Source organism: Anas acuta, chromosome 16, assembly GCF_963932015.1.
Source record: "Anas acuta chromosome 16, bAnaAcu1.1, whole genome shotgun sequence".
NCBI classification, from domain to species: Eukaryota; Metazoa; Chordata; class Aves; order Anseriformes; family Anatidae; genus Anas; species Anas acuta.
The window spans coordinates 14,031,163-14,052,998 of NC_088994.1; the positions used below are offsets into that span (position 1 = coordinate 14,031,163).

At 36.5% G+C, this 21,836-nt stretch overlaps 1 protein-coding gene across 1 annotated transcript in view; it reads right to left on the bottom strand.

Annotated features, from left to right (window-relative positions):
- The window catches only part of LOC137865674 (death-inducer obliterator 1-like), a 47,047-nt gene that overhangs the window by 24,282 nt on the left and 929 nt on the right, over window positions 1-21,836 (bottom strand). Inside the window, exons 2-16 of the mRNA XM_068700935.1 lie at window positions 20,954-21,410; window positions 19,870-20,029; window positions 19,093-19,209; window positions 18,814-18,882; window positions 18,051-18,186; window positions 16,576-17,032; window positions 15,494-15,653; window positions 14,712-14,828; window positions 14,396-14,501; window positions 13,681-13,818; window positions 13,009-13,552; window positions 12,345-12,498; window positions 11,223-11,312; window positions 10,372-10,576; window positions 1,848-3,863 (exon numbers count right to left, since the gene is read on the bottom strand). Coding sequence (XP_068557036.1) covers window positions 1,848-3,863; window positions 10,372-10,576; window positions 11,223-11,312; window positions 12,345-12,498; window positions 13,009-13,552; window positions 13,681-13,818; window positions 14,396-14,501; window positions 14,712-14,828; window positions 15,494-15,653; window positions 16,576-17,032; window positions 18,051-18,186; window positions 18,814-18,882; window positions 19,093-19,209; window positions 19,870-20,029; window positions 20,954-21,410 — 4,926 coding nt within the window. The remainder of the gene's footprint in view (window positions 1-1,847; window positions 3,864-10,371; window positions 10,577-11,222; window positions 11,313-12,344; window positions 12,499-13,008; window positions 13,553-13,680; window positions 13,819-14,395; window positions 14,502-14,711; window positions 14,829-15,493; window positions 15,654-16,575; window positions 17,033-18,050; window positions 18,187-18,813; window positions 18,883-19,092; window positions 19,210-19,869; window positions 20,030-20,953; window positions 21,411-21,836) is intronic.

The following is a 21,836-nucleotide window of genomic DNA, read 5'->3' on the forward strand; positions in this document are numbered from 1 at the left end:
AAAAGAAAACTTTCACCTATCTATTTCACAACAATGAAAGGTCTGGGAATCTAGTATTTCCACAGCTCAAAGCCAAAATAGATTACTTAGTTATTCATTTCTCCAGATCTTTTTGGTGTAAAATCTGAAAGTAACTCAAACAACAAAATCTTCAGAATAAATTAGGGCATGTGTTAGAACTGAGAGAAAAAGTCACAAGAACAGACTTTCACGTGTTTTTCAGAACACCTACAAGTAAGTATCAGTTGGGTGTGGTGGCATCCTGTAAAATATCTTTTGTTAAACAGATGGAAATGAAACCTGTGTGCCATCAGCCTCTTGTGGTGGCATGTTAAGTAGCAAAGCTAGTTAGAAAATAATACACATGTACAGATTTAAGAAATGGACAACGTTTCACTGTAGATGTTTATTCTACTTATAGTAACAAAAACCTGTGAAGTCCCATATTTTAATGTACAGTGATATATTTTGTCATATAAAATACAATTTACAGAAATTTCTATCAAGTAAACCTAAACAAACACACTTGCTTTTTGCATACTTTTATGTATATCTTTAAATTAAAAACATCTCATTAAGAAAAATCTTACACCATAGTAGATGTTTGCATTTAATACCGCCTCTTTGCATTTTAACATTTTGTCTACAGGTTCAGAATACAGACCAATATTACTAATAATTAAAATTACTAATAATTAATAATTAATAAAATTACTAATAATTAAAATCACTAATAATTAATAATTAATAAAATTAATAAATAATTAATAATTAATATTACTAATAATTAATAATTAATATTACCAATCTTCTTTTCAAACTTAATGCAGTTTTATACCTTTTTCAGTGGACAGTCTTATATACACTACCAGCATAAGCAGGGTCTGACAACAGTGACACTTTTTTTTTTCTTTTTTTTTTTCAGGAGCAAAACACTTTTAGAGTGGAAAGTACAGGAAAATGGAGACATTTCTTAAATTTCCAGCAAAGTTCTGCCAAAAGAAAACCCAAGAAATGTCCCACATAATTAATTTCAATCGAAGAAATAAATTCCATGGCCCATTTAATAAACTTATTTAATAAACTTCTTTTTCTTTCCTTTGGTATACCAATTCATTTGTAGTCTTAGCTCTTTGCCAATAGATGTCTGATTTTTTAATTTTTTTTGCTGGTTATAAAGGGGCTACTTTTATATACTCTTTAATTGCAGGTTTGTAAAAATGTGAAATTAAAAACCCCTCATCCACATGAAAAACTAGGTGTGGTTTGTTTCTTTGTTGTACACTTAACAGATGGATTTCAAAACACAAAATACCTGTATATAAAAAGGAAGATAGTGCACTTTAAGCTTTTAACATTCCATTTTCAAATCCTCCGTCCAATAATCAGTAACACTGTTCTTCTGCAGCCTTCTCCTAAATACGCATGACCCTTCCATTGTAAAATAAACAAGACAGCAATATTTGACTCCTTTTTTAAAGCGTGTGCTGTAGGAACAACTTTGACACCAAAATATCACATACATGAGATGTAAAGGTATGGCTCCTAAGGTCTTGATTAAATTCTTTTATAAAATTACAATTCAAGTTACTGGAAAACATAACTTTATAATTTTGTTCTTACCTTTTACCTATTCACAGTTGTTCAAAAATTGCTAATTTGTCAGTACATTTTGTAAGGCTAGATTTACAACAGCATTTTTGTAAAGGTGAGAATATACAGTATATACTGAAGACATTGACTCAGTCCTTGCAGTGGTGTATATTATCTATGGGAAATATAACAGCAGTTATAGTTCTATGACTGATTAGTGGAAGATGAAGCTTCTGCTTCTGTTGCTTTCTGACCTTCCTTAGGTGTTTCTGGCTTCATCTCTTTACCGATCTCCCTACTTTTACTCCGATCTTTCCGATCTTTTCCTCTTTCACGATCTCGATCTCTGTCTCGATCTCGCTCTTTTTCCCTGCTTCGATCCCGGTCTCGGTCTCTGTCACGATCTCTGTCTCTGCTTCTTGATCGTTCTCTGTCACGTCTCCTGTAGGATTCTCTCTCTCTGGTTCTTGCTCTCTCTCGGTCTCTGTTTCTTTCCCAGTCTTTACCTCGCTCTAAGTCTTTCTCTCTGTCTTTGTTTTGGTTTCTGTCTCTGTTTTTATCCCATTCTTTGTCTCTGTGTCTCTCCCAGTCCCTGTCTCTGTTCCAGTTTCCGCCACGGTCTCTTTCCCAAGGTCTGCCATGTTCTCGATCCCTTCGTCTTTCCTCAAAGGGTCTGCTTTGTCGATTATCTGCTTGCTGAGGCTCTGGCTGATCTAAAACCTTGTCTTTATTTCCTCCTTCGTGTCTCTCTCTCTGTCTCCCTTCAAATGTCTGGCCTCTAAATTCAAGATTTTTGCCTTCTCGGAAGTCAGATCCTGACCACTGTCCTTCTGACTCGGGCCCTTGCCCAGGAATACCAGAAAGAGGTGCAGATGGCCCAGCTTCCTCCCACATCTCCTTTCTGTGGATGGATGAATGACTGGGAAGGTCCAGGAGTGGTCTTGGGGTTGGCTTCATATTTTGTGGCGACTGACCTTGGAAATGAAATCTGGAAGGGGGAGGTTCGTTTTGTTCTGGAAACATTGGAGGTGTTGCTCCTCTTGGTCCTCCAAACTGAAGTGGAGCTGGACCTCTCTGGTTGGCAAACCTGGGTGGTGGACTCCCTCCTGTCCGTTCTTCAAAGAAGGATGCTTCATTGAGCATCAGTGGTGCTGGAGGTCCTCCTTTCTGCCCAGACAAAGAAAACGGACCTCCAGCTCGGTTCTCCTCAAAGTGCTGTGGGAGAGGTCCACCCTCACCCTGAACTGGTGGAGATTCAGTTTGTTCTACAAATTGATGAGGCTGAGGGTTTCTTTGTTCTTCGTATTGCACCGCAGAAAGACCCCTGTCTGGGGGTCTTTCACTGGAAACCCAGTTATCACCACCGTAACTAAGCTGAGTAGCAGGAATTAAAGTTTTATCTTCCTTACCAAGTGAAGTCTGCAAAGTGTTTGGAAAACTCGCTTGAGGGTCACAGCTCTGGTTTAAAAGTTGTGCTTGCTGATTGGAAGATGAAGGTAAATCTACTTTTTGTGCAGCCTGTTGGTCCTGATGGAACAATTCAGTCTTCATTAGGGAAGATTTTGGTGGAGGTGACATTAAAGCATCAGACACCGAGAAGTGAGCCATTGAAACACCAACAGCTGCTCGTTGTTGTCTGAGGGCTTCTTCTTGCTCCTCAATTTGTCGTTTCTGCTCTTCTATTTGTTTGTTTAATTCTTCTAACATTTTTTGCTGTTCCACCAAGGATGAAGAAGCAGATAAATCTGGCACATATGAGGCAGGTGTTTCCACAGAAGTGTTTTTAGTGTTTTTAGCAAGAGGTTCAAAAGTCTTCTTTTTACCAAAAAGTGTCTGGAGGATGTACTCAAGAGGTGTGGCAGTTTTTGAGGATGAAGAATGCGTAGCAGTAGCACTTGTAGAAGCGGTAGCTGAAACTGGTGGCGGTACAGTACTTGTGGTTCCACTCTTAATCGAGGACAGTATTTTTAATACTGAAGGTGTAACTGATGAGGTTTCTGGAACGGGAAGTGGGGGTGGAGGTGGAGGAGATCCAGGTAGTGTTGTACTTACAGCTGAATCTCCCGAATACAGTGTGTATTTCGGAGTTTTCTTTTCTTGTGAAGAAGCTACTGGCCCCTTAGAGTACAGCGATGTTTCTGTTTCCTCTTGCACCTGAATTCGGCTGCGCTTTTTCTCTATTTTGTCTGTATCCATGGTAGTAGCAAGACGCTTCCCTTTCTGACAGATAACCAATCCAAGAATTAAATTTGGACGTGAAGACTCGAGACCTGAAAGGAAACACAAAGATTGCATATGTAAAAAAACTACTATTTTTTATCTGTGTTTTCAATAGAAACTTATCATTTTATATAATGGCAGCTATGAGTCATAACAGTAACAGTTCTTCTAAATTTCATGCAGTGACATTATCCCATAAGCCTATGTGTCTATATTTAATTACTATTTATATAAATTTGTATACAGTAACTAAAAATGTTTTAATCCTTTCCCTGATATTTTGTAAGATTGCAGTAACAGGTATGATTACTGAAAGATGTCCTTGTAAATGTCTCTAATGTTCAAAAATTAAAGTTTTCCTATTTTTGTATTATTACTTTCTTCTTATTATTGTCCACTTCCCCCCCAAATCAAATATTTCCTTTCTAAATACTTTGCAAATACATTATATGCACAGCGATACTGATAAGTGAGAAAACCTGGACAAGCAATCTAACTTTCTGTAGGGCTACGTTGGAATTGAAGAACCAGAAATAAAGAGAAAAAAACTAATGCTATTAAAACAAACAAACAAACAAACAACAACAACAAAATACAAACACTTCACTTTCTGTTACAAAGAAAGCACGAGGCATTGTTAAACTTCATAACTACATTTCTGTTCTAATCTGTGCTAAAATACCGGACTGACATTTACACCATTCCATCAAGGTGACTTTTAACACTGTTGTAGAATTGAGTTTGATGCCACAGACCCTTCCCTAAGTAAGAAATGTGAGCAGAATTACTCCATTGTGAAAGCTTCAGGCTTGAATCCCTGGAGAAGCATTTCCAGAAATGACCAGAAAGTTTCCCATAAAGAGGAAAAATGCAAACAGCTGAAGGTCCGTTTCACATGATTGTATTCCTTCCTTGTACATTCACATTTCCCACAGGCACTCGTGGAAGACAAATACAACCAGAATAAAGAGCAGGGAATAAATCCTTTAACATACAGTCAGTGGCAAATGTAGAAAAAACATATAAAGAGAGGATTTTAACTTCTGGATTTAGTGACTTGAGATCCTCATTTGGGAGCCATATTAATATTTGCATCCAGCAAGGAACCAGGAATATAGAAACGAAACTAACAGCAAAGAGATTTACTGTGGTTATATGATGAGGACTCTAAAACCTACACTGTCCCTTATATTCATGACCCTTAAGTAAGAGTTTAAAAGAAGTGTAATATATGAATTTATGTATATCTTTAGTCTCTTACTAAACAAAACCAACTGCTCACTAAGGAACAACTTATAAATAACTAATTATTGCCACTGAAAACTTCTTGATACCAGCAAAAACCCAAACTTCCCATAGTTGCAGATAAATTCTATTTGCCATTACCAGTCATAAGTATGAACCTTTGCTGAAACAACTGAATTCAAAGTTTTAAGGGGGCTCCTAAATTTACTATCTTATGAGAAAATTACATCAGCTGTTTTTATTTGTATAGCTGGAATTATATTCACGTACGCCAAGAAAGAATTAAATGAGGTAAGCCTATTTCTTAAGTTCAGTGTGAGGTTTCCTCAGCAAGAGGATTATAACCAGGTAAGTCAAGACGATGACTTCTTCAACACAGCTTCATTAAGCATAAATATTTCATTAAGCAGTAACCTGCCTAAATTCTGAAATTCTGTGTTCTTCTGACTGTGACTGGTAATAGTACAGCACGCCTGTTTTAGCCCCATAATGGAGAGACCAGCAAAATTTGGTTACTCACTAGAAGGTCTTTGCAAAAAGACAGAAAAAATTGAGGCCAATGCAAAATCTACTTGAAGTTTCCTATCAGAAGCAGCTCTCATTTTAAGTATTTTGAAAAAAAATAACACTGAAATTTGATTGAATGCATTCTAGTTCCACAGCTGATTTCAGATTACTTCAAAGTTCAGCGTTTGAGTTTTACATAGTTCTGTGGTTGAGAGGATGTTGGCCATGCTGGTTTAAATAAACTTCTATATTATTTCCTACTTGTACATTTAAAACTCAGTGCCAAGTTTTTTCCTCCAGATATAGTATTTCAGTATTTTGTGTTGCCAATTTTCACTTTCTTCCATGGTTAGAAATATATATATATATACACACGAATTATAAATGCATCAAGAAAATGACCTAGCTATAGTAACCAAAACTAAGACTTGCTTATAATTTAGTTTGCTTATAATTCTATACAGATTGCCCTTGTGAGAGGGCAGGGACGGCAAGATGTACAACGAAAGGAGGCAGGACAGGAACTAAACAAGTAATTATCTTTGGTGAATCTAAGATTATTTGGAAAGGATCACAAATCCTTGATTCACCCAGTTAAAAACTCCTTTCACCCCACTGCCTAAAAGCAATCCTAGCAATTCTGATCACTATAGTTTACTACCCCAGATGAAGTTACATTAATGCATAACATCAGGGCATAGCTCAAAAGACAGCTTACTTGGGAAGACTGTGTACACTCTGAAGAGACTCAATAGTTAGGTATGATTCACTCTGAGTGACTGCTTTACATTTTTTCTTTATCAGCATGTGAGTAACGACTCCACATTTGGTCAGCATCGACCCGTGCAGAGTATCTCTCAAATCTGTGTTCACCCTAAAAGTCCTCGTAAGCATTCACTGTTCTTCTGTCATTAACGTATTGGTTATCTGCTCTTCTGCAGAGACCTGTGATTTATCCAACTAGTCACAACATGCATCTCAAACACTGAACAATTGAAACGAGCAGGTTTCAAAAATCTATTGGACTGTGTATCTAAAATTAACAGCAAAAGGATAAAAAATCAGTTCTGAATCCCTGTAAGAGACAGAGATCATCGCTAATAAAAACAGAGTAAAACTTAAACACACGTTCAAGATAAATTCCAAAGCTAAATTAACAACGGCTATAACTGAATCTGTTTAGTTTGGTCAGAGAAGAAATCCATTAAAATTTTACATTTTGATACTGTAATTTTCAACAGATGCCTAACCCAGTTTCTAAATTCATTCAATCCAAAGCGATCACGCAGTAAGTGCTTCTTTTGGATGGAAATATACAGCCAGACCAGCACTTCAAAGCTCAGTCCCATTCCATTTCCATATCCGTAAATAGGTTTCAATATCCATAAATAGGTTAAGTGCCTAATTTTAGGTAATAACTACATGAAAATGTTGGCTGCAGTCTCCAACTATTGCTCAATAACTATCTTTCACAAGCAAGCATTTTAAGTGCTGCAAGCTATGTTAGTAGCTTTTGATGCTAAATTATTTATAAAATATTGTTAAATGCATTCTGCATTTGAAGACCACGATGGTGTTATCAAGTTACATCCTGTAATTAAATCTATTTAAACAAGATATATTAAATATTACTATGGGATTAATATATTTTTTTTCGTTAAATACGTTTTTTATTTTCATGAAATCAGTTTTGCAGTATTTATCTACGTAATGGCCACATATTGTCCCTACCATCCGCAGCTGCTAGGAAGTTAACTGTACCACTAAGGATACATCCCTAATTTCTGTACACTGATGGCAAAACTTAGGGAACAGACCTATGCCACACTTTTAACCGCAGAGACCAATACAAGCAAAGCTGCAATCATTATCAACACGCCGTTTAAATACTTGTCCCAGTTAATTGTGAAAGCATGATTGAAAACTATCAAGTTGGTGTATCTCGATTCGGTGATAGAGATCACTCCCACCACTGTAACACTGCTGCACATTACGGTACTTTTGCTGAATGGGAGTGGCTGACATCAAAAATATGTTGTTCTACTACTGCTGCTTTCCATACTGCTATGAGTACTCTAAATAGCTTGAAGAGATTTCATGCCTTCATACTTAAAAACACTTCCAAGCTTAAACTAACGGAAGAGATACTGCGGCATGCCCTCTGCTGATACACTTTTTAAATTAAAATTCTTCTATTTTAAATATGTATGGTACCCGATACATTTCCAACATTGCCAATAAATCCCTCCATAAGTGCGTCTTCCTAGTGCTAATAATGGCTGATTTTAATTTTTTTTCAAAGTGTTTTCAGATCTACAGATGAAAGTGCTAAATAGTGTTGTGTGTATGTGAAACGAGACAAACAAATTCACATACAGTAAACTACCAGAAAAAAAAAAAAAACAAAAACAATGCTGAACATCCCACCAACAGATAATATCTGGTAATAAATATCTGAGGTGGTTGAAGTGAATAAATGTGAATATCCTTCCATGTTCCTCTATATTTATATCACCCATGACAAAGTTTTGTAGATCTTCTAGGCACTACAGCAGGTCAGAGGTCCTCAGTTGTGTTCCAAATCCAGTCCATCAGAAAACAGGATTCATAACAGATTCATAATCCGTATGCACCTGATGGAGCTGGCTGATACAGCTGGAATATCCTCCAGCTAGGACTTCTGGAGTGATGGGATTATTGTCCTCTCCCTCCTCCCGCCCCCAGTCATATTTATCAAAGTATCTTATACTGTCATGTTTTTTGAGTACTTGCTAAACTCTGTTTGAAGGTACACAGATTTAAGGAGACAATGACCACTTTCCAAAAAATATTTTTATTGGGTATAAAAAACAGTAAATTCCATCAGATGTCAGTAACAAGTATGTATTACAAGTCTTTTACTCTGCGGTATTAATACATGCCTGCAAGTGTTTATACCTATGTTTCTTCTGGGCAATTACCTCCAGTTTTGAAAGAACTTTTCCTATTTACATTTTGTAAAAACCAGCCTGACATGCCTCATTTCTATGCTAACAAGTCTGTCTACTTTTGCCAGGCCTCCACTTTAAAAGCTTCATTTGAAATGAAATCTACAACAGAAATATAAAAGATAATGTACAAGGACAGCCTATGTTTGCTCAAGAATGCAAGGAGGAGAAGATCATTTAAATGCTTCCCTAGAGCAGCTTAAAAGCACAGCAGAAGACTGCAGACGTAGCCAAGTCAATGGCAAACTCATTCGTATATGTTACTGTCCAGAAAGGAATGTATTTCAGTTATTCGGGCTGGAAAATCTAGCCCACAGTTTAGGACTCTGTCTGCCTCCCTGTGCCAAGTGTTAACACTTACATGTTCTTGTTTTTTGGTTATGAAACAGGAATAATAGTTTTTGCCTACTTTTCAAGAACTGGGTAAATTAAAGACAACCAGGTGCTTACATTCAGCTTATAGAGACTACATGATGACTTAAGGTAGCAACAAGCTTGCCTTTTTAGCTGTAGCCTGAAAACAATGACGTAGACTGTGCACTGTTCAGGGATGGATAAGACAGGCTCAGAGTGTATGAGAAAAATCTTGTCCAAGAACACAAAGCAAGCGCCCTTTGCAATTTCATGCAGGAAAGAAGAGTATTTTCCTAGCGTTACATTACTTGTTGGTGGTGTTTTTTTGTTATTGTTTTTTAAGTCGTATGCCATTAACATGTGAAAACCTGGCCAGGCAGAACACACCTCTGTTTATGAATATAAGCCCTGAGAATGCTTTATTGAGTTTAGTCCTAAACTTGTATTTGGGTAGCAGAGGACAGTCAGCTTGTCAGAAAGGTCAGCTCCTTACATGTTTTAATGTGTAATTATTTTGCGCTGTTTAGTATTTTACAAACCATCCTTACAACAACGACGTATTGCCTTCATTGTAACCTGTAGCTCTTAAGCTCCTCAACCTGTTACTCTATATGAAAAAAGGTACTTATTTGGAAACTAAGCATATGCACCGCCTCCATCCTCAGATGAAGATGACTTCAAATTTTGTAATATAAAGGTGTTTCACATCTGAATTCATTCTCATTTCTTCTGTTTCCATGTTCAATGCACAAAGATGGAGCAAATTCAAGCCATACATTACTGCTGATAACTCTAACTAAAAATAGAAGAGCGTAATATATACCAACCTATACCACCTACTGTCTGCCACCTACGCAAAAGGAATTTGCCTGCTCCCAGGCAAACCAATGTTCTGAAGTCAGTGATTTGTCTGGAACTTGATCCAGGTAGCACAGAATATTTCAGACCCCGTGTACATGCATATTGCATGCACAGCGTAATACATACCATGAGATAACAACAATGTAGTGAAACCATAAACGTTACCTTTGTCTTCAGAGATTTCTTGACTGCTCCGTGGGATAAGAGTCTCCTACGTGATTTAGGGGACAGCACATGGCTTGTAGGGACCTAAAACTTGGTGGATTTATGGGTTGTTGAAAGTAGGGTCGGTTGAATGTTCTGATAATGTTTGCTTGTTTGTCTCAATATAGTGGCTGTTCTATGTACTCCATTTTATGGGTAAACAAATCCTCCTAACAGCAGAGATTTATCTTGTTGGAAAGGCTATGTGAGTTTCAGACCATGTCACCTTGAGATGACTGACTTTGCAATTTTTTCCTATATGCATACTTTTTAAATGTTTTTATAAAATTATATATTTTTTTAACTATGCTTCCATTAAACATTCAAAACCAATTGGTCTCTGATTTACTTGTTTTGTAATTTTACCTAGCAGTTAACCTCCCCTAAATTTTGTGCTTACCTGGTCCCTCAAAGGGCAAGAGTTTGGAAGGAATTGGGTCCTTAGAACTCAGTGGGATCAGGTAGAGATTCTTGACATGTCTGTTGTTATTAGTTACAACACCAAAACAACCACGACTGCTAAAATAGGAGTAGAGAGAGATATAGGCAACTTCTTCTTCTTCTGTGGCAGGATGGAAACGAATCAAACGAATCAAAAACAATTCCTGAAATACAAAATCAAAGTGGAAAAATTCAACCTGTAACACATCAGCAAATAAAATCGTTTTCCACTTTCATCCAATATAGGATGAAAGTCTGGAGCAGCTTTAAACCAAGATTTAAGAAAATACTGTCATTCAATCGGTAATATTAAACCAGAATTAATTTTGTCATTTTCAGAAATACCAACTATTTACGTATCTCACATCAAGCTACACCTCTTTAGGTTCAGAATATTCAAATAATTATGAAAGAAATGGAAAATTCTTAGATTATATTTGCATACTGTGCTTCGTTTTTACTAAATCCATAAGGGTTTTAGTAGTAAAATTTATCACATACACTTACTAATAATTTCCTAGTCTTTTAAAATTGAATTTCTATCTTCAGTAACTGAATAAATAGATTGTTTATATTCAATCATTAAAAAACAATAGGTTGTATGAATGTTTAACTACTACACAGGGGAAAGACGATTGGCAGCTCAACAGGCAAACCTGTTTCTTCAATAAATCAAAAATTTCAATGGAATAAGTGGTAGCAGTAGTTTTCTAGGTATGATTGACATCAATGTAAATTAGTAAAAAGGAAATTCTATCAAAAGCTGCTGTATATTTCTTCCTGGTTTTCCAAAGGATTTTAAGTAAATACCTTAGAAAGTGAAGATTTGAGTTTGCCAACATAATCCCAGACTGCCTTCGGTGAGATCTTCCCACCAATATGAATCGTGTCTGGTAAATCCTAAACAAGAAGCATTACATGGTCGTATAAGAAAAGGAAAGAGAGGATACAGTTTTGAACCAGCACAGATTGCCCCATCCCAGTAGCTTAGGCGATAATACAGTACTATATTTTACTAAACTTGCACACATACATTCCTAATTTCAGACGGGCTATTTCCAAAATGCAAGGAGTTCATTATGGCATATTACTGGAAGGCTGGCAGTACACACAAAACAGAAAAAGCACTGCCTGACGAAGATAGCAGTGGAAGGTCAAATACTTTTGTATGCCTATCAGCCGATTCTATTTGTTAGCTTTGCTTTTACAGGGAACCTGTTATATGTAGTGTAGCTTTTATCTACGCTTTCGATTTATCTGAAATTTTTGCACCCATATGAATTCTAGTTAGCTTCCTGTCATGATGACAGTGAAACCTGTTTTAGCAAAAACAACAAGAGAGCCACCAACCCTCCTAAGAAAAGACCTAAACTACACGCCTGAAACCCTCAATCACAACAAATACACTTCTTCAGAGAAGTTAAATAACTGCTCAGTTGTTTCATCACAAGCTGTCATACTACCTCATTAGTTGAATGTACACCCTCCCAAAATATAAAAGCAGTTGCATCAAAGTTAATCAAAGGATGATATTTTTAATAAATGGCCAAACTTTTCTAATAGATCACATCAGTGATCCATCCATCTGTTTGTGAGCAGAACAAGGCATCTCTTTCAACACACATGCTGATGATGCTTCTCGTCAAAAACTGATCTTGAAATCAAGCTATTATTCTACGTTAGATACTAACATATATATAAACATATTAACAGACGTGAGAATTCTTCACAAATACGCGAGGAATTTTTTTTAAAAGGCTTTCTCTCCTCCCCCCTGCCTCAGGCTACTGTTCCTATTACTAAAGGAGATTACTAAAGGGATGCAATTTTTTTTTGTTACACTTCCAATATAACAACATACACAGTGACCCCAGCCTTTCTAACAACAGGAACTGCAATACATTCTAAACGCATAAACATGTCAGTGCTAACCTCACTAAGATAATCAAAGCACCCGGAGACAGGATATGCTTTAGTGATAAATTTGGCCACACTCTGCATATTAATAAATCCTTTCCAAATGGTGTTGAGGCGAGAGAGGAAGAGAGAAGTATCGCTGCCTTGAGGTGAGCGTGGCTCAGCAACACTGCAAAACAAATCCAAAAGAGAAACGTTATAGAGCACAGTAAGAATGCTTCCTTCTTCTTCTTTTCTTCCCTCCTCTTATTGATCAATTACTTTATTTTAAAAAAGCAAGTAACACAAGCCTTAGTAAATGCTTTGTTAATGTTTTCCACTTTCATCCAATACAGGATGAAAGTCTGGAGCAGCTTTAAACCAACCCTCACAAACACTTAATATATTTGAATGCACATGCAGATTTAAAGTCAAATATCTTATAAGTTTTATTTATCCGTTAAAACACATTGAAGAATTTTTACTGTCAATATATAACGATGCTCAGAAAATTTTACCAACTAGAGAAGTTAAACAAGGAGATGACGAATTGAAAATTTAAAGTTCAGGTAATCGGATTTAAAGTTGAACATGCCTTTTGATTATTGGCAGGGGAGGGTAAGAAGCAAAGGGGGACAAACAAACTGAACATAGAGAGACCAGAGATTCAGTGGCTTAGCTTACTATTAAATATACGCACCTGATATTGGGTGACTGATGAACAGCTAAGTATCTTGGATCTGGTGAGGATGATGGCTTTGTTAATATTGATTTGGGGACAGTCATAACTGGTTTTGACATTTCCTGCTTTGTCTCCCCTGTTGAAACTTTATCAGATGCAGTACCAGAACGCAGGGCTGTCGTCGTAGTACCAGAGGAGCCACTCATTGGTGTTCTAGGCTCTCGGCCAGAAACTGTTACAGTTGTGACAACTGCACCAGTGCAAGAGGCAGGAAAAGTCGAAGGTTCTTCAGATGAAGAATCTGTGTTGTTATGGCCTTGGGTTGTAGGAATGTAAGTTCTTTCTAAGCTTGACTGGGAAACTGCTTCTGCTGCAGGTGCAACTTCGGTTTCCTCTGTGTTTTCAGAGGCTGCCTCTTTAGCAGGCTCCGCTGCTGCTGATGGTGCAGAACTTTCATATTTTCGCTGAACTTCTGGTTTAGATTTTGACTCTGCTTTTTTAGCAGAAGCCATTAATTTTATCTTCTTCGGTGGTAATTCATCTTCAGATGCTGAAATCTGACCTACAAAATTAATTTTAACGTGTTTTTGATTACTGTTTAACAATGAAAAGGTCTGAAGAGAAAAACAAGTAAGCAAGCAATGCTCTTAATAATTCTTTTACTTCACACAAAGTCAACACTGTACATACCTGTAAAGATTTTGCTGCTCAGGTCAAAAAAATGGACTCGATGTTCCTTTGTTGTATCCTTCAACATACTGCTAAAAACGTCTAGAGAAGGAGCACTATTTACATTTTGTACAGTTTGGGTTGACTTCTGCTGCTCCTGGAAATGAACAAACACAGAAAACATTCTGGTTGATTGCTAAATTCAATCATAAAAAAATACTTTTGAAACCGTTAATTCCAGTTCTTTAAAAAGATATTAAGGGCTGTGCAGAACTACTGCTCTGAGCAGCACTGGAATTTTGAAATATTCTTCCCCTTTTATTATTTGTTTAAGAATATCATGTCAAACAGAGTTCTCAAATAGTATTTGTCCTCATTTCATTTCATGTAATTCTGAAGTAGATACTATCACATTAACTGCTTCCTGAGAATACAGAATTGTAATACTGATCACATTTTGGGGGGGGGAAACAATTGGCTAAGATTTTGCTGTAAACTGAGGCAAGGGTCTGAAAAACATGCATCATCTGATATTTTAGAAGCACATGCGATATATGCCCGATATTAGGTTGTTGCATTCCTTCAAACCAAAAGGAAAATGCTCATAGCACACCTACTAGGTGACATTCTTACAGTTCATTGAAACAACCTGCATTTCTGATACAAAATTTGAGGCCCTAGTTAGCATTTATCTCCCTTGGCACCTCCATGCTAAAGCAATAGCTAATACTTATATCAGAATCAGACACCGGGGGAGAATCTTCCATATTTACATCTGGCACTTGTTCCCGTTTTACAGCTGCTTTCTTGATCTCGTGTGATTTGTTTCTTGACTCTAACATCTGAGAGAAACAAAAACACTTTAGTAACAAGTCTGCATACTGATTTTATAATTTTATTTTGTATTTTCTTATCGGTTGGCTAGTGGAAGAGAAAAAGCTTACGTTATTCATATTTCATTAGGAAGAAAACAATAAATTATGGGTGGTAAGGGCTGGTGAAGTTACTGTTAGTTCGTATCTAAGGACACACTGGAGAATTGCATTGCTTACCGCTTTGGCTGGTTTCTCCTTCCATACAGACAGTTCTTTAGATAAAAGTTCTTCGGGTTTCATTCTCACTAGTTTTGACACTGAGATTTCTCCACGAAGAACACGATGAAAAAGTCCCTAAAAAAAAACAAACAAACAAAAAAAACACTTTGTTGCCATGCTGAATAACTTAAGCAACTAACATGATTTGCAGTGCTGGACTGTCAAAACCCTTTCAGGTTTCTTAATTCCCTATTAAAAATGCCAGTTAATCTTAAGAAAACTTAGCACGGTGCAGCAACCAGAAACTAATGATGAAATCATCATGAAGTATGAATTTTCCACATTACCATAAAATATACTATCAATTCTACTGAACAGGAATTTCGAGAGATGAACTGCCACTCCTGTTTCATATCTATAGTAGAATTTTTTTTAAAAAATATTACGTTGTCTAGTCACTATTCCCATCTGCACCAGCTTCTTTTTCCTTTAAAAGATAAATTATCATGTACACAAGTGGTCTCCCATACAAACCACAGAACGTCACAGAAGAAAAACATTTATTTTTTTTCTAAGAATGCCATTCAATAAACAAATATTTCACTACAAAGGCCAATCTTAATAAAAACACGCGATCCAACTGGACTTCCATTCCAACTGGATTTTTTAATATTTGAATGGCTTTAAAACAATTTTTTAGAGCATAATTCATAAGTCTCTCTCTTGAAACTACATATTGATGTATTATTTAAAAAACAGAATATATTTCAGTACGTTTACTGTTTAAGTAAATTCCAAACCTGATTTTTTGGGTCCTTGAGATTGAACATGATGCTACGGTATTTACTCTTGTATCGGTTGTCCGTAACTTGAAACAAATTAAACATCTCCTTTTCAATATTGAGTGCTACTTTCCCTACTTCACTCTCTGTCATGACCAGATCATCACTATCATTGACTCTGTTAAAAACAAGAAAGGGTATGCGCATTTACGTTAGGCACGAACTCTTCAGGCAGCATTCATAAAAAATACATTTTCAGAGGAAGGAGTTAACCACGCTTTTATTCACTCAGTGAGGACTTCCTTAAAACACATTTCAAAGCCAAAGTCCATCTCAGGACCTCAAAATGTCAACTATGGCAACCTTTTGCTACTGTCTACAGAAGACCACGGAAGACAGCCTTAACGAACTGAAGCCAGGTCAGTCCTTACAAATACTCCTACTCATGACACTGCAATTAGTTTGTTGTTGTTGTTTTTTGTCATGAGCTACTGAGGGAGCTAAAACACTTCAGTTTTAATCTTAGACCCTCCACTGTGAACAGCATTTCTATTTCAGAGACACTACCAGAGCACAGTGGCCTAAGTCTTGACAGCTGACAAGAGCTTTAATATTTGTGGGACAATGTTTCAGCTTTTTTTTTTTTTAAAAAAAAAAAAAAAAGTAGTACAGTTGCTAACTTTGGGAGAAGAAGGAACCTCTGCCTCAGCAAGCCCTTCCAACCTTTCACTGTGATATTCCCTACACTATGCTTCGTACAACCCCTACATCTCCAAACACCACCATTGCCAGATATCAGCTTCAGGTCACCTGCATTAGAAACATCTCTATGCTGTGATTTAATTCTTCAACTGTAATTGTCTCTCACTACAAATGGGATAGTGACTTTTTTTTAAAGGCTTTTTCACATGCCCAATTATTTGGCATCAGATTTTTTATTTTTAATAAAGCTCTAATGCTAAAAATACTTGTAGTAATTTCTAGCACAAATTAAATCCCTTAGTATCACTTAGCAAGAAAGAAACAAAACTATGCAGGCTAACCCTTTACTTCTAGTTGTAGCTTCCTATTTAAAATAAGTGCTTTGAATTCCCACCCACCTCTTCCATAAAATTTCTTTTAGGGACTGACGAATATGTTGTCGAATCTGCGAGTTGGGCTGCGACTGGATAGGGCTAGCTTGTGTTTTTGCTTGACTACTTCCAGATGCAGTAGAAACGGAAGACGGCAAAGGCCTTTTGAGTCCTCCAGCCAAACTGGATGCAGCTAGTTTTTTGGAAGCTGGCGAGTCATGAGAAGAAGCTGGTTGTTTTGAAGGAACGCCGCCTGTTGAAGGGCATGGTTTCTTGGGAATTACACCTTTGAAACTCCCAGCAGGTTTAAGCGTCTGCTTCATTAGCGATGATGTGCTAGACACGGAAGGGGACTTCTTTGGAGGAGAATTTTTAGTGAGGGAAGATGCATGTTTCTCCACCATAGATGCTGAAGCAATAGCTTTCTTTGATGCCCCTATAAACTCTGTCGCTTTATCTTTGTTTCTCTTCGCTTCCTTTTGAGCTGTTAAAACAAAGAAGAAAATGCAGTATTAAATGCTTAACATTATAACTTCCTGTTTCTGAAGACCAGCTGTCAACCTATAAGGAAGTCTGTGAAATACCTCTGGAGAACTACCAAGTATATAATTTAAGCCATTCATTTTTAAAGCCTTTTTAAAAGCCTTTTTAAAAAATGTGTAAAAGTTGACTTTTTTAAGAAGAAGTTTGCCTTGGATCCTGCAGAGAGCACTTCTCAGAGACTGTCTGAAGAGTTTAAAAGAGTTGCATTTTGGTTGTAAAGGTTGAAAATCTCAGTCACAAGCTATGCAAGAAAATTAAAAAAAAAAAAAAAAAGACACCACCTTCAAAGATTCCTGAGTTGGACTTCATGATTAAGCTTCAAAACAAACAAACAAACAAACAAACAAACAAACATTTTCACAAAGTCTTTAAAAAAAAAAAAAAGCAACACAACCCATATCTCACATTTAAGCAGAAATCCTCGCTCCAAACTTTCTACTTTAAGGAGCAAGCAAAGAGAGTCAAGTTAAACAACAAATCAATTGCTTAAAATTTTAAATATACGTTCAAGCCATTTGGTTACTGCTATGAGTATCACACTGTTGCTATAAACTGTCAGATCTTCTCATTTACTTTCCATTTAAACTCTAGATTTGATACTATAATATTTAATAATTAAATATTAAAACCATTGCTCAAACTGCGGCTATTTAATTTAAAGGTTCCAAGGGAAACCAAGAAACAGCTCCTGAGATGAAGTTGTTCTGATTAGAAAAGCTAAAGTTACTTCCCGAAAAGTCTTTTTTCTCCTCATAAATCTGCATTTGACTACTGACCAGTTTGTGATTTCTTTATTTTTTAATTATTATCTGATGTTTTAAGCTAGCAAGGTTTTGTAATCAGAATTAGCCCCAATTTGATTACTGTTTAACAATGAAAAGGTCTGAAGAGAAAAACAAGTAAGCAAGCAATGCTCTTAATAATTCTTTTACTTCACACAAAGTCAACACTGTACATACCTGTAAAGATTTTGCTGCTCAGGTCAAAAAAATGGACTCGATGTTCCTTTGTTGTATCCTTCAACATACTGCTAAAAACGTCTAGAGAAGGAGCACTATTTACATTTTGTACAGTTTGGGTTGACTTCTGCTGCTCCTGGAAATGAACAAACACAGAAAACATTCTGGTTGATTGCTAAATTCAATCATAAAAAAATACTTTTGAAACCGTTAATTCCAGTTCTTTAAAAAGATATTAAGGGCTGTGCAGAACTACTGCTCTGAGCAGCACTTACAAAAAGATGGAATTTTGAAATATTCTTCCCCTTTTATCACTTGTTTAAGAATATCGTGTCAAACAGAGTTCTCAATTAGTATTTGTCCTCATTTCATTTCATGTAATTCTGAAGTAGATACTATCACATTAACTGCTTCCTGAGAATACAGAATTGTAATACTGATCACATTTTGGGGGGAGGAAACAATTGGCTAAGATTTTGCTGTAAACTGAGGCAAGGGTCTGAAAAACACGCATCATCTGATATTTTAGAAGCACATGCGATATATGCCCGATATTAGGTTGTTGCATTCCTTCAAACCAAAAGGAAAATGCTCATAGCACACCTACTAGGTGACATTCTTACAGTTCATTGAAACAACCTGCATTTCTGATACAAAATTTGAGGCCCTAGTTAGCATTTATCTCCCTTGGCACCTCCATGCTAAAGCAATAGCTAATACTTATATCAGAATCAGACACCGGGGGAGAATCTTCCATATTTACATCTGGCACTTGTTCCTGTTTTACAGCTGCTTTCTTGATCTCGTGTGATTTGTTTCTTGACTCTAACATCTGAGAGAAACAAAAACACTTTAGTAACAAGTCTGCATACTGATTTTATAATTTTATTTTGTATTTTCTTATCGGTTGGCTAGTGGAAGAGAAAAAGCTTACGTTATTCATATTTCATTAGGAAGAAAACAATAAATTATGGGTGGTAAGGGCTGGTGAAGTTACTGTTAGTTCGTATCTAAGGACACACTGGAGAATTGCATTGCTTACCGCTTTGGCTGGTTTCTCCTTCCATACAGACAGTTCTTTAGATAAAAGTTCTTCGGGTTTCATTCTCACTAGTTTTGACACTGAGATTTCTCCACGAAGAACACGATGAAAAAGTCCCTAAAAAAAAAAACAAAAAACCCACTTTGTTGCCATGCTGAATAACTTAAGCAACTAACATGATTTGCAGTGCTGGACTGTCAAAACCCTTTCAGGTTTCTTAATTCCCTATTAAAAATGCCAGTTAATCTTAAGAAAACTTAGCACGGTGCAGCAACCAGAAACTAATGATGAAATCATCATGAAGTATGAATTTTCCACATTACCATAAAATATACTATCAATTCTACTGAACAGGAATTTCGAGAGATGAACTGCCACTCCTGTTTCATATCTATAGTAGAATTTTTTTTAAAAAAAAATTACGTTGTCTAGTCACTATTCCCATCTGCACCAGCTTCTTTTTCCTTTAAAAGATAAATTATCATGTACACAAGTGGTCTCCCATACAAACCACAGAACGTCACAGAAGAAAAACATTTATTTTTTTTCTAAGAATGCCATTCAATAAACAAATATTTCACTACAAAGGCCAATCTTAATAAAAACACGCAATCCAACTGGACTTCCATTCCAACTGGATTTTTTAATATTTGAATGGCTTTAAAACAATTTTTTAGAGCATAATTCATAAGTCTCTCTCTTGAAACTACATATTGATGTATTATTTAAAAAACAGAATATATTTCAGTACGTTTACTGTTTAAGTAAATTCCAAACCTGATTTTTTGGGTCCTTGAGATTGAAGATGATGCTACGGTATTTACTCTTGTATCGGTTGTCCGTAACTTGAAACAAATTAAACATCTCCTTTTCAATATTGAGTGCTACTTTCCCTACTTCACTCTCTGTCATGACCAGATCATCACTATCATTGACTCTGTTAAAAACAAGAAAGGGTATGCGCATTTACGTTAGGCACGAACTCTTCAGGCAGCATTCATAAAAAATACATTTTCAGAGGAAGGAGTTAACCACGCTTTTATTCACTCAGTGAGGACTTCCTTAAAACACATTTCAAAGCCAAAGTCCATCTCAGGACCTCAAAATGTCAACTATGGCAACCTTTTGCTACTGTCTACAGAAGACCACGGAAGACAGCCTTAACGAACTGAAGCCAGGTCAGTCCTTACAAATACTCCTACTCATGACACTGCAATTAGTTTGTTGTTGTTGTTTTTTGTCATGAGCTACTGAGGGAGCTAAAACACTTCAGTTTTAATCTTAGACCCTCCACTGTGAACAGCATTTCTATTTCAGAGACACTACCAGAGCACAGTGGCCTAAGTCTTGACAGCTGACAAGAGCTTTAATATTTGTGGGACAATGTTTCAGCTTTTTTTTTTTTTTTAAAAAAAAAAAAAAAAGTAGTACAGTTGCTAACTTTGGGAGAAGAAGGAACCTCTGCCTCAGCAAGCCCTTCCAACCTTTCACTGTGATATTCCCTACACTATGCTTCGTACAACCCCTACATCTCCAAACACCACCATTGCCAGATATCAGCTTCAGGTCACCTGCATTAGAAACATCTCTATGCTGTGATTTAATTCTTCAACTGTAATTGTCTCTCACTACAAATGGGATAGTGACTTTTTTTTAAAGGCTTTTTCACATGCCCAATTATTTGGCATCAGATTTTTTATATCTAATAAAGCTCTAATGCTAAAAATACTTGTAGTAATTTCTAGCACAAATTAAATCCCTTAGTATCACTTAGCAAGAAAGAAACAAAACTCTGCAGGCTAACCCTTTACTTCTAGTTGTAGCTTCCTATATAAAATAAGTGCTTTGAATTCCCACCCACCTCTTCCATAAAATTTCTTTTAGGGACTGACGAATATGTTGTCGAATCTGCGAGTTGGGCTGCGACTGGATAGGGCTAGCTTGTGTTTTTGCTTGACTACTTCCAGATGCAGTGGAAACGGAAGACGGCAAAGGCCTTTTGAGTCCTCCAGCCAAACTGGATGCAGCTAGTTTTTTGGAAGCTGGCGAGTCATGAGAAGAAGCTGGTTGTTTTGAAGGAACGCCGCCTGTTGAAGAGCATGGTTTCTTGGGAATTTCACCTTTGAAACTCCCAGCAGGTTTAAGCGTCTGCTTCATTAGCGATGATGTGCTAGACACGGAAGGGGACTTCTTTGGAGGAGAATTTTTAGTGAGGGAAGATGCATGTTTCTCCACCATAGATGCTGAAGCAATAGCTTTCTTTGATGCCCCTATAAACTCTGTCGCTTTATCTTTGTTTCTCTTCGCTTCCTTTTGAGCTGTTAAAACAAAGAAGAAAATGCAGTATTAAATGCTTAACATTATAACTTCCTGTTTCTGAAGACCAGCTGTCAACCTATAAGGAAGTCTGTGAAATACCTCTGGAGAACTACCAAGTATATAATTTAAGCCATTCATTTTTAAAGCCTTTTTAAAAGCCTTTTTAAAAAATGTGTAAAAGTTGACTTTTTTAAGAAGAAGTTTGCCTTGGATCCTGCAGAGAGCACTTCTCAGAGACTGTCTGAAGAGTTTAAAAGAGTTGCATTTTGGTTGTAAAGGTTGAAAATCTCAGTCACAAGCTATGCAAGAAAATTAAAAAAAAAAAAAAAAAGACACCACCTTCAAAGATTCCTGAGTTGGACTTCATGATTAAGCTTCAAAACAAACAAACAAACATTTTCACAAAGTCTTTAAAAAAAAAAAAA